Consider the following 16,483-nt stretch of genomic DNA (forward strand, 5'->3'; position numbering starts at 1 on the left):
ATAAACTATCATATGGCCGTGCTGACTGGATTGCTCTGAAGTGACCAGAGGTCATCTTTATAGTGGAAGAAACCAGAGCTCCTTACAGTGAATTATGAAATCAAGCTGTAGAGGGAGTTGATCCTGTGGCGCCGCAGGATCCAGAGTGGGGAGGAAGAGCAGGGTGTCTGCTCTTCCTTTCCCAGTCTCTCTGTTGGGATTGGGGATCAGCTGGAGGCTTGCTCAGCCACTTGGGCTGGCTGATGGGTCTCCAAAACTTGCTGAGGCAGCTGGAGATGAGGTGGGACACAGGCTCAGATGAGTGACACATCACCAAGATTGAAACAGGCTCTTCCTGGGGTCAGGTCTGCCAGAAGCCAGTCACACTGGTCCTGTGTCTCTATTGTGTCCAGGGATTTCCAGCTCTGCGGTCACCATGAGGCACCTAGAAACGAGGATTTCCCTGGACCTAATGGGTGGCAGACCCATTCCTGTGAGCAGGGGTGGGTGCATAAGCCTGTCTTCTGCCCTGCCTTAGATGAGATGGAGCAGAGCCTGCAGGAAGAATGCCTGAGGGCTGTGCAGGCAGCACTTCGTGTCCTTGAGGAGTGTCTCTGGAACAATGTGTGGCCATGTTTCACCTTCTTTGGGTCAGCATGGGAGGGGAAGAGTGAACAGGGACATAGCGTTGTCATTGTGTACCATTTGGAAAAAATGCATACTGAATGCCAACAGTCACCATCAGTTACAGAACAACACTCTGATTTCCTTTTCACAAGGAGAAGGAGAGGAAGACATCGGGAAAGGGTGAGGTCATCTGCTTCCACTAAATGATGCTACGACAAGCCATCACTATTTCATGTTCTTTCTATGATACCAGAATCCCTGGTCAGAGGGCAGGACCCCATTACAGTGGGAATTATCTACCCAGTGCTGCAGTGCTTTCAAACAACATGTCCATGTCTTGCTGTTGTCATAGGAAGAATTGCAAAATCATAAACAGGTTATAGTAGGACCAGCTTTTAAAAAATACAAGGTTACAAAGAAATAATGCATTCTAACTTCTTTTAATTTTTCCTTCAATTTTTGAGGGTCCTATTTTCAAGCTTTTCTCTTCTAGCTGAAAGCTCAGAATCTCTTGATACCAGGAACTACGTCTTTTTCAAAAACATAAAATCATAGAATCACAGAATTGTTTAGGTTGGAAAAGACCTTTAAGATCATCGAGTCCAACCACTATTCAGATGCTGTGAGAGTCTTAAGAGCAAGAGGGTTGTGCCAGCTGTGGACCCTGAGTGTTTCTTTACATGTGGACTTTTACACTGGATGGTACTGTGGAAACATTTTGCCTTTCTTACTCCCTTTTAATTTTTTTATTTAATTGAGCATTCCTACATGAGGGTCTGTGATGGTATTTTGCTTGCACAGCTGGTAGTTTTGGGGTGCCCTGTGATTGCCAAGTTCTATAAAAGAATGAATGAAAATATAACACTGAATAAAAAATTACCCTCATGCTCCACGCAGGAAGGGAATCGCCAGTGAAACCATCTCATTTTCATGCATGGACAGAGCTGTGAAATAAAGGAAGAGAGTGGAAAATTTAAGATTGTTTATGGTGTTCAGGCATTTGCTTTTGAAATATATGTCTTTTTGTGACTTCCCTTCCTCAGTAAGAAAGAGATGTCAAAAAGAAATTATTGTTTCTAATCAACTTGTTCTCTAAGAAAAAAACAACGTGCTAGATCAGATAGGCTAGAAAGTGTCAATAGCTCAAAAATCCAGGAATGAGGTTAATGGACAAATATAGATGTGGTATAAGCGGGGCTAGGCTTCATTAACATATTTGGAGTTACACCCGCTTATACCAAGTCTGGCTTTGGCACTGAATCAGCAATTCCCCAGTGGACAGACTGCATGAAACTAATGCCGAATTTGGCCCATTTCATCTGACATCTGCATCCTGCCTCGAAGTGGCATGTCACACTTACTGCACATCAGATCACACCTGCCCAGGCAGTCACAGGCAATTGACTTTTTTGTTAAAAAAAAATAAAAAAATAAAAAAACCTGTAGTCACATATCATCAAGAAAAACAACATTGTTTTAGGGCTCTTATCTCTTCACTCCCAAATATCCTGTTTCTTCGAGCTGCAGTGGCCAGGACCAATAGAAACCTCTTCCTGCCATTGGCTGACTTCATTTCCCAGAGTTAGCACAATCTCATCCGCTCTAAACAACCTCATCAAAACTTCTTTCTGGTCAGAGCGAAGCAATAATTATTATTAGCAATTATTAGCGATCAATAATCTTGATCACATTATGGCAAGCACTATTAAGGTAAGAAAGGGGTACCTTTTTTGTTGGAATTTTTTTCAGTGGCGTGTTCTTTGGTTTCCTTTATCAACCTAGATAAGTTAGAATTGGGCAACACCCCCACTGCCACAATAGAGGACAACAAGATTTCCTTTGTACTGCCTAGTAAATTTCCTTTTTCCTACTCCAACCATCCGCAAGGCTTAAAAACTTCAAACTCGGAAAAAAAATTGGGTTTTTTAAATTCACTGTTCAGTGCTGTGGATTGCATATGCGAAGCCCTTTTATGAGAGCTTCTGAAATTTCTTGTAGGTATCATTCTGACAACTTGGATGTGTTTGCGGACTGCCATAAGGGGAGAGGGTGTGCACTGGAAGGAAAAAAAGGGTTCCTAAGAGCACTAACCTTTTGGATACTTTTACATGTTTCTCTTGTTGATGGGGACACAACTACTGGTGAGCGGGAATGAGAGGCACCAGCTCTTGTTTCTCTCTCATGCAGGTGTCAATTATATGATTTTCTAGAAACTCTTATTCTTATACTCAGGACCTTTCTGAATGTTATTTTAATGGTGGCGGCAAGATCTCATGGGTGTGTTCTTTTTTGTTTTAATTTTTTGGACAATAAAACTCTCTTACTGGCTTATAAATTGATCTCGGAGCATGGTTTGTTTTTTTTTTTTTAAATGGCTTTGCTGAGTTTTTCAGATTGTGTCACTTTGAAAGTCGAATAAAGCTATATGTCTATCTAGTTTTTACTTCTCTGTATGTTGCAATAGATAGCAGTTACAGATATAGCAATAGCTGTGATTAATTGCAGAAGTATAACTAAACGCTTTGTGATAGTGAAACTAATTTTACATAAAGAGCAAAACGGCATGTACAGTGAGGACTCTGCGGCATTGTATTATCAAATTTGGGATCAAGGTACTTGTTTTCCTCATGGTATCGTGTATTTATGTACTTTTCTAATTATGCTGGAGATTTAGTAAGAGATATGGAACAGCAGTCGTCTGTGGTCATTAGCTTAGTAGGGCTGTAGTTTGATTTCTCTGTTACTTCTGCTTGGATGTTTACATTTTAAAGATCATTTAATGCTTTTTGTTATGTTTATTGAAATCTGAAAGTCTTGACTGAAGACAATGCGATTGTAAAGACTAATGAACCTTCTCGTTTTGTAATCACTGATGCTTTCAGGAGGCTATGTATAGGAACAAAGATCTGAATCTCCTTAGCATTGCTGGCCAGGATCTATGATACACTAAGTAGCTCCCAAAACAGCTGAATTCCCTTTCATTTTGCTGCATGTTTCAGAGCACACAGGACATGGCAGGCACTCTATGAAAATCTTGAGGTTCAAGGAGTCAAGTTTTGCATTCCTAAAAGACAGGCTATGTCCTGATATAGTAATGCTAGTTTTTGCATCTGTTAATTGTAATGCAATATTTATTTATTTATTTGCAAAACTTATGGTTCAGTGAGACTAGATGTTGCATGCATTTTGAGGAGCTCTTACTTATTTTTTGATGTTTTGCACTGGCTGAATTGTAATAGGGTAAATCGTTGTAAACAATATCTCATCGTTATTATTTTATCTCCACCTTATACTTAGAGAGGTGAGAAGAGGTTGCATACAGCTGTGTATTATACAGCCTGGTAATGCAATGTGGTCAGCCAAATTTCTTAAGAGGAAAAATGTACATTCTTGTCTCTTCATCTGGGAGTGTGAAACTTGCAAGGGGAAATAGGCACCCCAAAATGTTGAGAATTTTGGTGCCCAGGGTGCTGGGAAGGCCTTAAATGCTGAATGGATTTTATTTATGCAAGTACAAAATGTAAAGTGACTGGAAAAAAAGACAGGTGCTTTATACTCTAGATGCAGGAAATGTATTTTGATACGAAGCTAAGCTGGTCCAATTCCTCTTCTAAACTGAGCCTATAAAGAAGTAATTTAACTGAGAATTTTCTGAAATAAAGAAATTCCATTTGAAGGGCAAGTGCAAGTTTGTGCTTTTGCTAAACAGTTACATTTTGCAAATGGCTTTTGCAATTTCAGCATAATGGCCCGTATTGTGGGCTGGCAACGGGTAGCCCAGCAAACCCAGCGCAGGTGACAGGAGGCTGTGGTCAAGGAAGGTGGAAAGCCTTATCTGGAATTTCTATGCTCGGAATTCATTCGCTTATCTAGGGAAGCCGTGGAGTCATTAAATGTCAAAACTAGGCTGCGAATGGCTATGTTCATAACCGGGTAGATATTGCTCTTAAATGTACACAGGTGCAAAGGTAACCTTCTAGTAAGACTGTCTGAGCCATCCTTTTCCTATCACAAACCTGCACACAGACTACCTGCAGACACTCAGGGCTCTTGAGCAATCAGGCTGGCTTAATTTGGGCTAGTCAATACCTCTGAAGGCAAGCATTTGTCTAAGTTCCCTGACACTGAGAGGTGTAGCTCTTCTTGCTCCCTTCCCCTTCTCCCCTGTGATGGGGAAAGCACTGTGGTGGAAGGTTTCTCCTAAGAAGGACACAGCAGTGCCTTCTTCCTAGGCTCTGGCATGGATACCTTACTTTAATTCTGATCTTTATGCTGTAAGAGCGGCCACCAGGGATCTCTCCCTCTGACTGAGAGTGGTGGGAGAAGGCGTGTGCCTCCACAGCCAGGAATTTGGTTTTGGTACACAGTCAGGGGGCTGATATTTCTAATACATTTGCTTCCCTGTACCTGATGCACAGGTGGCTAACTTTCCTGTTATGTGTTTTGGCATTTGAAGGAATAAATGGGCTTTTTTCAGGAGGAGGAGGTTTCCTAACAGTCAGGATTTCAGTGCTAAGGTGACAGGTTTACTTATGACACAAGTAGTATCTGACAGATATGTGCAGTAGCACAACAGTGCCGAGCACAGAGGCTGAAGACTATCAAATCAATACGGCACTGCTAATTGTAAGTGTCCCACTAGTTGCTGTAAATACAATTTTAGAAAATTAGACTGAATTAGACGTCTGAATTAGATGTCTTCCTTTTTTTTGGTGTTTTTATTAATAGAATGGAGCAAAAATTACTTTGGGATGAAGTAAAAATACTTATCCTGAAAGTAATTTTGGCTTCTTTATTTTTTTTCCATTATCCTATAGTGGGGGGAAGAACATTGAATAGAAAAATACAACTAGAATTCTACTTCCTTGCCATATAGCAAGCCTTGTTATATTTTTCTCCCTGCCTACTAATGCAGTTCTACTTACTCTTAGAAAAGCTCTTCTGTTAGTTATCTTGACTTTACAATGACTTATTGATTACACTTGTGGTTTTTTTTTTCACTCTAATTTACTTCTAAATCTGTGCAGGTCCACTTTTTATTACTGTTTTCTAGTATGCTGTTAATATGGAAGCTACGATTTCTGAGAGAAAGTGTATGTATTTGATAAAGGACAAGAGAATGTTTGTGGTTTCTAAAGCTTGAAAGTGTATGAGTATACTGATTAAAGCAGTATATAGTGGCAAGATTTTTTTTTTGTTGAGGACTCTTATTTTGTGCTTCTTTCTCTAGTATTACTTTTTTCTCAGTTTCTTTTAGAAAATCTAAGTACTCACGCAGATACTTCTAAAGCCAAGGAAAGCTGGAGACGGTTAAAAAAATATTTTCTTGGCATATGGAAAAGTTTAAGTCTTTGTTTAGAGGACTGCATCTGCACTGAATTGAATAGAATTAATACAGTAATTTGTACTTCTGTTTCTTGCATTAAAAAAACATAAAGATTATTCTCTTTTAGTTCTCATCTCAGTTAGAAAGTGTTCCAATGGTATCTTTAACTTGAAGCCTGTATATACTTCCATTGGCTTTGTTGATATGACACAAACCTCTGAAAGATAAGAACACATCTGAGTGCTCTGTGAATCAGAAGTGAGTGTAAATGAGCACGAGTGCCTTAAACCACTTAGCCTGATCATGCGCTCCTTAATTCAGTTTCTAACAATTTCATGAAGACTTTGTTCCAGTAAAGTCAGTAGAATCCAACCTATAATTATTTCCGGGTAAAATAGTATTTCCGACTCAAATAGAAATGTACAATTTCAAGGAAGAAATAGTCATATAACAGAAGGGGATATTTAGGGGGATTTTTGTGTTGTTTTCTGTTGCTTTTAATCAGCGGTCATTTAACTCAAGCTGGTTTGTGGCTACGTATGACAAAACAAAGTCACATATAAGGATTTTGCTTTCTAGAATTAAGTCCTCAGGCAAGGAACAACAGCTGAAAAATGTGTATATTTGACTGTCTGAGTTGGTTTGTTTGTTTTTTCTTAACAAGAACTATATTATCTCATAACAAAATGTTATTCAGCAAGTTCCACGACCTACAAAAGGCCTTTCAGAAATAATGTTAGAAGAATCAAATTCTCTTGAAAAATGACTCGCTGTAAGATACAGAAATAGTTTTAGAAATGTGAATGCCAGAAGATACTTACTTTCCAGGTGGCAGTTTATAGTCCAGTGAAAATATATAGCACTCTTCATTCAAAAAGAAGTAGGCTTCATACTGCAAGTTTCTAAATCAAACCAACAGAATTATTTTGAAAATTAGCAACACCAGAAAAAGACGACTTTGGTTTGTATCACTTAAAATTTTAGCAAAGTGAAGGTGATGCAGTAGAAAATATCACATGCAGCGCTAAACCTTGTTAACAAAAATCTTCTTGACTGCAATGTGGTTTCTATCAGATTCATCATTAACTATTAAAAATTAATTTCTTTTGATAGATAGTTATTCAGTAGGGAAATACTAGCAGCTTTTCACATTGTGAGTAATGAAAAGCTGATGATTGGACCAAATGGCGTGTGTTCTGCTAGTCATTTTGTTGTCCTTAATAGATACTTTTGCATTAGAGAAGATATGTTGGCTCCGTTCAAAAAACTGGCAACAATACAGAAACTTCAGAGGGTGTAAAAAAAAGGTATAAATCCTTTCCTTAAAGGATGGATGTGTCTTTATGGTTGAAGGGGTTGTTTTAAAAGTTGTAACCGAGCCTGCCTGAGGTTGGGTAGTGCTGTGTCCCTAAATTTGTTGCCTTCCCCTGCCCTTCTTAAAAGAAGGACTACTTAATGCTGTAAACAACTCATCACAGTGAACAGAAGGAGAAGTTTCAGGAAATCTTGGGAGATTCAGCTTGCAAGCCTGTATCCCAAGGAAGTTATCTGTCTGCTCAGCATGCATCCTTAGGCACCGGGGTGCTGATTTTTAGTGTGCACACAGTCTTCCTGTTAGAAGGATTAGACATTGCTTTCAGGAAAGGGATATTAGTGGGTAATAAACAAGTAATATTGGTAATGTTTTTAATAGCTGCTGTGTACAAACCAATGATTACCACTCCTGGTAATTATCATGACATAAATCAAATTTGTTTCAAAGTAAAATGAATAAAAAGACAATTATTTCATAAAGATGTCATTAATCATTAAAAGGTAAAAAAGAATCATGAGTAATAGCAATTTTGTAAAGCTACCAAGTGATCATCCACGTACAGCAGACCAGCCAGAGGGTGTTTTGGAATGGTAGATTTTGGAAATTAATGAGAGGAAGGAATACATAAGATATCATGTCTCCTTTCCTTTTTAGTTTATGTTTATTTGGAGTCTCTATCTCAACTGATGGAGTGGGAAATGGTGTCACTAGGCTGGTGTAACCTTTTCACATGAGGAAAAGATCTGACTTGCTCAGTGAAATGTATGTGTTGCCAGGTTAAGCAGCGCCTGAGAGATGGGAAGGAAATAAAACAAATTACAAGGACTGGGTATATGCAAATACCTGCAGGAAGGGGTGGTGAATAACTGTTTATGGGAGGTGGCAGAACTCTTTAAACTGATCTGCCTGCTTAAGAGAGATGAGAGAGCAAGATACAGAGAAACAGTACTATAACTGGGAAAAAATTCACAGGAGACTGGAAGTGTTTCATTTGACAAATCCCTAATTAGGATTGTGTTGTGAAAAAAAAGTAGCAGCATGTTAAGTTTATGTGGAAGGTTTTGCATAACTGGAATGCTAGCCTGTAAGATTTTTTTTTAAAAAAACCAACCATTCTTTAGAGTTGAAAAACATCTTTTTTTAGATGATATGTTTATTACCTTGATAAACAGTAAAATGCTGCCACAGCAATTACCTTGATGATAAAGAGTCTGTAGACAGATACTTCCTGCATTCATTTCCTACCCAGATGAGTTGCCAAAATCAGGGACTACCAATACAGGAAATGCTTTCAGTAGGAACTTCCTATCTGTTAATATCTAATTCACTGAAGAGATCTAAGCCCTTCTTGTTTGATATAAAGGTAATGTTCTACCTGTTACTATTTAAACATTTAAGCCACAGTACAACACATCTGTTTGTGTAAAAATATAAGACCAATGCTGTTACATCGGATTGTGAAATATCAGGGGGTTTCTCCACAGTACTGCAGATCAGGATGTTTCAAATGGCATTGTCATTCTGTCAGATGAACAGCAAGCAACATCCCTCCAACTCCTTGTTGCCTTCATCCTTTCCTTATTTGTATGCATCACCAAATAAAACATACATTTCAGTAGTCCTTGAGGTGGACTTCTCCAACAAATGGTTCAGAGTATGTTCTGGTTTATTACAGAGTTATAACCATCTTTTGCAATCCACAGTGACATATATATTTAACTGAAATGACAGAAACAGAAAGTTTGCCTCACTGTACAAAGAAATGACTAACCTGTGTGTTTGAACTTCTGCTAAAGAAAAAAGAAAACTAGAGCAAAAGAAAAGTTAACCAAGACAGAAAACCTCCATTGCTAATTGTAACTTCAGGGTAATTGCTTTCAGGTACATTAATAGAACAGAATCACAGAATGCATTGGGTTGGAAGGGACCTTTAGAGGTCATCTAGTCCAAGCTCCCAGAACAAATGAGGATTTATGAAACCTGAAGTGAGATTGGCCAAAATCAAGTCAAAATTAGTCAGCCAATGCTTAACTGGGGCCAAGCTTTCCCCCAAGTTATTAAGCAGTTCAGCCTACATTTTGTGTGGTTTTTTGCCAATGATTTCCCTAAAGTTATTCCATTTTGCTGCCACTGTGACTGGGATCTATATCTTGGCCTTTCCATGTGGAGTTGAGTAGTCCTTTGATATTGTGGCTTCATATATATCGCACCTTTTCATCTTTGAAGAAGAGACCTGTGTTCAGTTATCTCCTCAGACTACTGTGAGAGAGGTGGTTGTTTAAGTTCATGTTGTCATCTAACAGGCTGGGAATCTGAGGTTGGATCTACACACTCCTCTAGAGACTGCAGTGAACACATCACTCTGAGAACTGTCTGTTGGACAGGAGAGCTGGTCCTGGGGGGACATGGCCCAAAAGCCCAGTTACTGCAGATGGATTCTGCAAGTCAAAGTTACTTTCGACAAGTAATTTCCGCAAGGCCACGGATGAAGAAGCTTTAGGAAGTTGCCCCTTGGCTTTGGGTTCACAGGGCTGTTGAAGAAATACATGCTCTGTCCTGAAAGCAATGTTTCTGGGTTGTGGTTAACCAGCTCTTATCTACTTGCATACATTTTTATTATTGTTAGTCTTTGGCGTATTCAGATCAGCTTCCCTCATACGTAAGGTATTCCCTTGGAAGTGCTCAAAATTGTTGCTTTTTACTAATCAGATCAACTCACTAAAGTGGTGGCTAGAGACATTTTTCACATTATTTCCATACAGCCATTACCTTTTAAAAATTTTCCTGCGATTTGTCATCAAGGCACCATTACATGTACCGTTTTTATGGAATTCAGAATCTGATTGTTTAGTCTACATAAAGGGGGAAAAAAGAGGGGGAGCCTGTGCCTTTAATGTTGTTTATAACGGTTGGACAGAGCTTGTCAGGTGAAGGTTAATGGCTCTCCAGTTAAAGCAGTTCTCTGCACAGATGGGTTATCAGGGCTGAACACTCGTTACAAGATTAATCTCATTTCCGACAAGACTTCCCTTTCCTTCAACTGATTTTTGCTCAGCCATTGGACCTGTCACCAGCCGTTAAAAGAAGGGTGGGTTACCTCTGGGATATTAATGCTTGTGTGCAGTGAAACAATACAAAGTGTGTGTCATATCGGTAGGGAACATCTTTAGGAGACAGCACATTTCAGTGCTATTCTGAAGGTTGAGATTCATAAACAACAGAAACAATCAGGAACATTTGTATTAACCCTCTTAATGAACGCAAACTCCAACCAAATCATCCTTAGGCTCCCTTTTTCATGTCCTTTCTCTTCTAAATATGGTATTTTTTTAGTTCAAAAGGTGTACTTCTGTTGAAAATTTTCAGCGACAAAATAGTCACTCATGAGGTGTAGAACCTGGGAGATGTTTCTGACAATGTCAATTGACTGTTGCTTGTGGCCACTTCAGTTAATGCTTGTTTCATCAAGAGTAACTATGTCATGGTAGCCACTCAAACAAATTAAAACTTTGGGAGAATTGTCCTGGGCTCTACTTTAAACCTGTTGAATTTTCCTCTTTCTCTAAGCCAGGATAAATCAGAACTGGATCTACTACATCCAATGGGCTACAGAAGTATGAGATGGATGTAAAGTGAGAGGAGAACTGAGCACATCAAGTTCTTAGCTTAATATTGCCTTGCTAGCCAAGACTGCAGCAAATTTGACAGTTCAGGGTGATCCTGAATGGTTGGATGGAGTGAGTTCATAAAGGCTATGGCATGAAAACAGAAGGCTCGCTGGAGTTTTGGGTTTATTTCAGGAGTTCTGATACAACCAAAATAACACAACTTGGCAAAAGTCTCCAGCTGCCAAGTTTCTTCCATGCAGCTTTAGTCAGTAAATTCCAAAACACTGAACAAATATTCAAGGCAACAAACAGGGTAGCTCTTATGTTTCCTCAGAATTTCCTGTCCTGGCTTCAGACCAGCACGATCCTGTCAACGCTGCTGAGTCTCTCCATTGACGTCAGTGGACTTTGAATCAGGCTGGGTTGTCCCAGCCAAAAAAGCAAGCTCCGTGGAGGGTCGCAGGTAGCACAGTATTCATTGAATGGTCGTTGCAGATGTGATCCATCAAATCGTACAGATGCATGCTGAACTGAAAGAGTCTGAGCTGTTCCACTGGTGTTTTAGATTAAGAGCATGCAAAGTTGCTTCATCATGTTGAGCTCTGCAATGGTGAGGTGATGTCCCCCACTTTCTTGTTATTGAACTAATAAGGCAAATGCAGCACATGTTTTACACCTGTAAGGACAGAGGTGGCTACACTTTTACAGCATTAGGCAGGTTAAGTAGTGAGGAGACTAGCATCCAGGGAGACATCAGGAAATCATGTTATTTCTTTTGATTGGAGCAAAAATGTTAGAAAAAGATATATGGAGAAGGATCATCATCCTTGTCTGATAGATGAACAGGAATAAAAGTCATCCATGTTCCCCTGCATGGGACTTCTACATAGTGAGTAGGATAAATTTGTATGCAGTGTTAGTAATATTGGTCAAGAAATGGTTATGCTCCTGAAAATGTTTCAGTGAAGGTCTTTATTGAAACTGTTTAATTTATTTTTTATAAACATTTAATAAAGCTAAAAAAAATATAAAAATAGGTTTTGTTAGAAAACGTCTATCTGCACCTGTCAATTTCTTCATTTTCTTTTTTGTTTTCTTTCAATCATCATAGTAGTCTAATAAGCATAATGCTGATTTCTTAGAGTTTTTTTGAAATACAGGTGAGATTAAAAATAAATATTCCTTTGAATTAGAATCCACAGGTTTTAAGAAAATGTACTCACTATAGTTACAAAGCTGAAATGAAAGGTAGACAGGAAAGTAACCTCTGGATGTCATACTCTTCAGCAGTATGCATTTAGAGCCAAAGAAATTCAAGTAAGTGAATTCCATTACTGGTTCTACTAAGATAGGAAAAGTGCATTGTAAATCTTTACAATCCCAACTAAATCATTGGTGCTTTATGCCAAGGAGGTAAATTTAGTAAAAAGTCTTAAATGGAGCAAGATGATTTTTTTTACTTTTTTTAAAAGGTCCCTTAGGTTAGGTTGTTTAATCTTTGCTTAGAGCCCTGAATAAAGATCTTGATGTTCCAAGGTACTGATCAACTTGAGTGTTTTCACTGTTTCTGCTCAGTGAGACTTCGGAAGGATTTTTGAAGACGGACTGCTTACAATTGTAAAGTGTGCTTATGCCACTTAACTGCTTTCACTGATGTGAAAAACCCTCCACTTTTCCATACTACCTTTGTAAACAAAGTACGGAGAATTGAAAGCAGCTAGATATTTCCCCTCACCCCCCCCCGGAAACAGTTTAGTAAAATAATGTAATGGAAAAATTGAAGAAAGACAGTCACACAGGACATAAATTTGGTCAAAGTGGGTTTGCTGTACTTCTCTTTGCTGTACCCTCCTACCAACCTGAGTTTTAAGCAGCAGAAATGCTAGAAAACTGCAGTTTTGCAAAAGTTCTCCTGTATTTTCCCTCCCACCTTTAATATATGTAACTGAGGCTGGTTTTGTTTTGCAAAGTAGTAACTGTTCCCTTTTAAACTCTTGAGACCTTTCATTTGATGGTGTTTTGTCAGGTTTTTATTTGCATGGGTATCAAGGACATGCTTTTGGACAAAAAATTGCCACTAACTGTTGCTACTCATGCAATCCTTTTCCATTTTGTTTTCTCTCTTAGGATGGGGAACTTTAGCTCCAAACATTCAAAATAGGGTAGCAATGGGCTATGAATTGCAAAACTGCTTGGTGGGCAAGCATGTTACAAATTTGACAACTCCACCACCCTTCTTAAAAAATGCGTTTAAATAGATGTTACAAATATTTTGAAGTAGAACATGGTCTGTAAAATATATGTGCAAAATTTTGACTTTTAACTCATTCTGCATTAATTCTTTCTCCATGACGGTGCCCAGGTCCTTTCCAATTAGCGTGAATCATAGAATGGCCTAGGTTGGAAGAGACCTTCGAGATTACCTAATCCAACCTCCCTGTCGTGGGCAGGGATGCCTCTCAACTAGATCAGGCTACTCAAGGCTCTGTCCAACTTGGCCTTGAACACCTCCAGGGACGGGGGCAGCCACAACTTCTCTTGACAATTTATTCCAAAGTCTTGCCACCCTTGTACTGAAGAGTTTCTAAGATCCAATCTAAATTATTCTCCTTCATCTTAAACCCATTTCCCCTTGTCCTATCAGTGGACACTCTTGTAAAAAGTCCCCCTCCATCCTTCCTGTAGGTGCCTTTCAGGTATTGGAAGGCACCTATTAGGTCCCCCCAGAGTCTTCTTTTCTCCAGGCTGAACAATCCCAGCTCCCTCAGCCTGTCCTCATAGTAGAGGTGCTCCAGCCCCGGGATCATCTTACATGTTAAATCTTCTCTGTCTTCAGAGTATTATTTTTTGACATCTTATTCACGTACTTGATCTAACCATGTAGAACCCAGACCAGACCAAATTCAATTACAAATATTTTTCTATTCCGAGCTTGGGCCTTTGTAGTGCTGTTTTCCTCTTTCATAGAGGTTTTGTTTGGCCTCAGTCTCTGTCACTTTCAGCTGCTTCTTGGGGGCTGCAATTCTTGCTATCTCCCACATTTTTTGTCAGGAGTCTCGCAATATTTAGCCGTTTTCCTAAAGGGTGGTTTCTTAAATTATATGAACACTTGAAGCCTTCTATTCTCGTTGACAAAAGACTCTATAACTGAAGAATCTACCCTAAAGGTCTAAAAAGACCCAAAGTGCATTGCTTGTAGATACTATCTCTTTCTGAGGCCTGACTCAAAAACTTTGAACACTTAATGTAGCAGGGCTGAATGCAGCACAAGGCAAAGACTCTGCCGAAGAGCTACACACACCTCCCGGAAATTGCTTACCTGCTCCTTAAGGGGCTGCATGTGGTGTTAATAATGCTTAGATCTTGACCTTGTGCTATGTGCGGAGGCAGACCTCACACAAAACGAGTACCTTGTCTAAGGGTCCGATGCAGATGACCCTGGAGTTTTAAGGTGCTATTTTAAACGAATAAAAATAATGAATCAAACACATTTCTAGTCATGATTCTAGTTTGTAAGCTGGGATCCAGATGGATTCTTGCCATTCAGTCTTACTCCTGGAGCTGTAAAGAAAGCTGGCCATCTAACCTATTGGAGAGATGTGTTTTCTATATAGCAACTGTCAGAAGCTTCAGCTTTTTTAAAATTTGAAAATATCCAGTGTTTGTAATATCACAAGTAAAGACGTTGCACCTCTATGTATCAGAGTAGCAATTCTCTCCCCAAATACTGCAGTTTAGGGAACTTTTTAGGATATTGGAGCTTTTAGGACACTTTTTAGGAACTTTTAGGACACTGAGAAGATCAACTAAGGGGACTGGTAGGTTGTTGGAGAAAGGTCAGCATTAAGTGTGGTGTCTGGGTGCCCCAAAACATTGTTTTCCTTTTTTTTTTTCCCCTAGCTGTTCTTCTATTCCTTTCCCTAGTGAAAATAGGAGGACTCAAAGAAATCCAGAAGGTTGAGTAAGAAGACTAGTTAAAATATTGCAAAAGGTTCTGTGGGAAAGTTTCATGGTGGAGGTAGAGAGCAGTGGGACATGATACTCAAGTGACAATAGGGAATGTCAGTAAAAATACTCAGAATTCAAAATTCATGTGATGATTACATGAGCTTAAAAATTAAATTTCAGGGAATAATATATGTTATATTGTTCATTTTATCTGCCTTTTAAACCTTGAATTTCAGATTTTTTATCTGAAATGAAAACTTAACAGTCTTAAGTTTTTAGCTGACTCTAGAATTTAGGTCCAAAGGGATCTGTGGTTCAGTAAGATCATGAAAGTTGACAACTACTGTTGTTAAAAAGGAAGCTTGATAGATCCTCGGAATTAACTCTTTTAAGAATCTTAGTTAGATAAGATAAAGTAAATAGGATTAGGATGATGCTGAAAATGAAACTTTCAAGCTTGATAATGACACTAAGACTAGATGCTGAGCAGAAGCAGGAACAATGCAATTTGCTTCAAAATAACTTACAAACTACCGCATAAGCAACTGAAGCAATAATAATCAGTGCCAGTCAGTGCTGCAAAAAACAAAGTGAAAGGTTCAAAAACAAAATCTATCAAGGAAGTACTATGAGTCATGAAGTATCCTAAGGAGGACAAAGTTTTATATCTCTAAACTGTCAGCTTAGTATACAAGGGACACCAGGAGAAAAGCAAAGCAAAGTCCTTATGCTCTGAATTTTCATGACAGTGAGTATAAACTGTAATCTCCAGTACTTCAGAGACCATTTTCAGTCCAGAGTTGTGTAAATAAATGAGAATGTGGCCAAAGGTGAGCAGAGGCCCCAACTTCCAAAAAAGTCTGTATTTGCAAGCAAAGAAGTCTTAGAAAAACACTACCAAAATTTCCTGTATTTTTCCTGTGAATTAGACAAATGCTCAGAGAATCCCAAGCCCAAAGTACCAGCTAAAAATTTGCACTTGCTTTTACAGAACAGTGGGCAGTTTTAGCAGACTCTTTTTTGTGCAAAGTCCCTGAGCTTTAATTAAACATGACTGGGATAAAGCAGAAACCTCTGTTGCTTCCTTCAGATGGAGCCTGGCAGATGCTACACAGACGTCACTGCCATCCTCTAGGACATCACCATGGGTGATGCTGGGGTGGGTGTGCTGCCCTCTGCAAGAAGCAAAGGCCTCACTTACCAAGAAAGTTGTGTCAGGGCAAAGACAAGAGCTTCCTTACCTGCCTTATACTTAGGAAATGTCCTCTTCTATGAGGACAGGCTGAGAATGTTGGGGCTGTTCAGCCTGGAAAAAGAAGGCTCCAAGGAGACCTTATAGCAGCCTTCTAGTACTTGAAGGGGGCCTGCAGGAAAGTTGAGGAAGCACTGTTTATCAGGGAGTGAAGTCATAGAACAAGGGGTAATGGTTTCAAACTGAAAGAGGGTAGATTTAGCTTCGATACCAGAAGATGAGGCACTGGAACAGGTTCCTCAGAGAAGTAGTGGATGCCTCCTCCCTGGAAGTATCCAAGGCCAGGCTGGATGGGATCTCTGAGATACCTGGTTTGATGGGAGGTGTCCCTGCCCCTGGCAGGGGGTTGGAACTAGATGATCTTTAAGATCCCTTCCAACCCAAACTATTCTGTGATTCTGTGATTCTCTGCAGTGGCAGAGCAAGTC

The 16,483-nt window shown here is 39.3% G+C and overlaps 1 protein-coding gene across 2 annotated transcripts in view; it reads left to right on the plus strand.

Annotated features, from left to right (window-relative positions):
• The first annotated feature begins 2,243 nt into the window (after positions 1-2,243).
• Positions 2,244-16,483, plus strand: part of ERG (v-ets avian erythroblastosis virus E26 oncogene homolog) — a 63,370-nt gene continuing 49,130 nt past the window's right edge. Inside the window, exon 1 of one of the 2 annotated variants that reach the window (XM_009872412.1) lies at positions 2,244-2,316. In XM_009872412.1, coding sequence (XP_009870714.1) covers positions 2,299-2,316 — 18 coding nt within the window. In that variant the 5' untranslated portion in view covers positions 2,244-2,298. The remainder of the gene's footprint in view (positions 2,317-16,483) is intronic. The other variant, XM_009872413.1, reaches the window with a different exon arrangement.

This window comes from Apaloderma vittatum, unplaced genomic scaffold (assembly GCF_000703405.1).
Source record: "Apaloderma vittatum isolate BGI_N311 unplaced genomic scaffold, ASM70340v1 scaffold37, whole genome shotgun sequence".
Lineage (NCBI taxonomy): Eukaryota > Metazoa > Chordata > Aves > Trogoniformes > Trogonidae > Apaloderma > Apaloderma vittatum.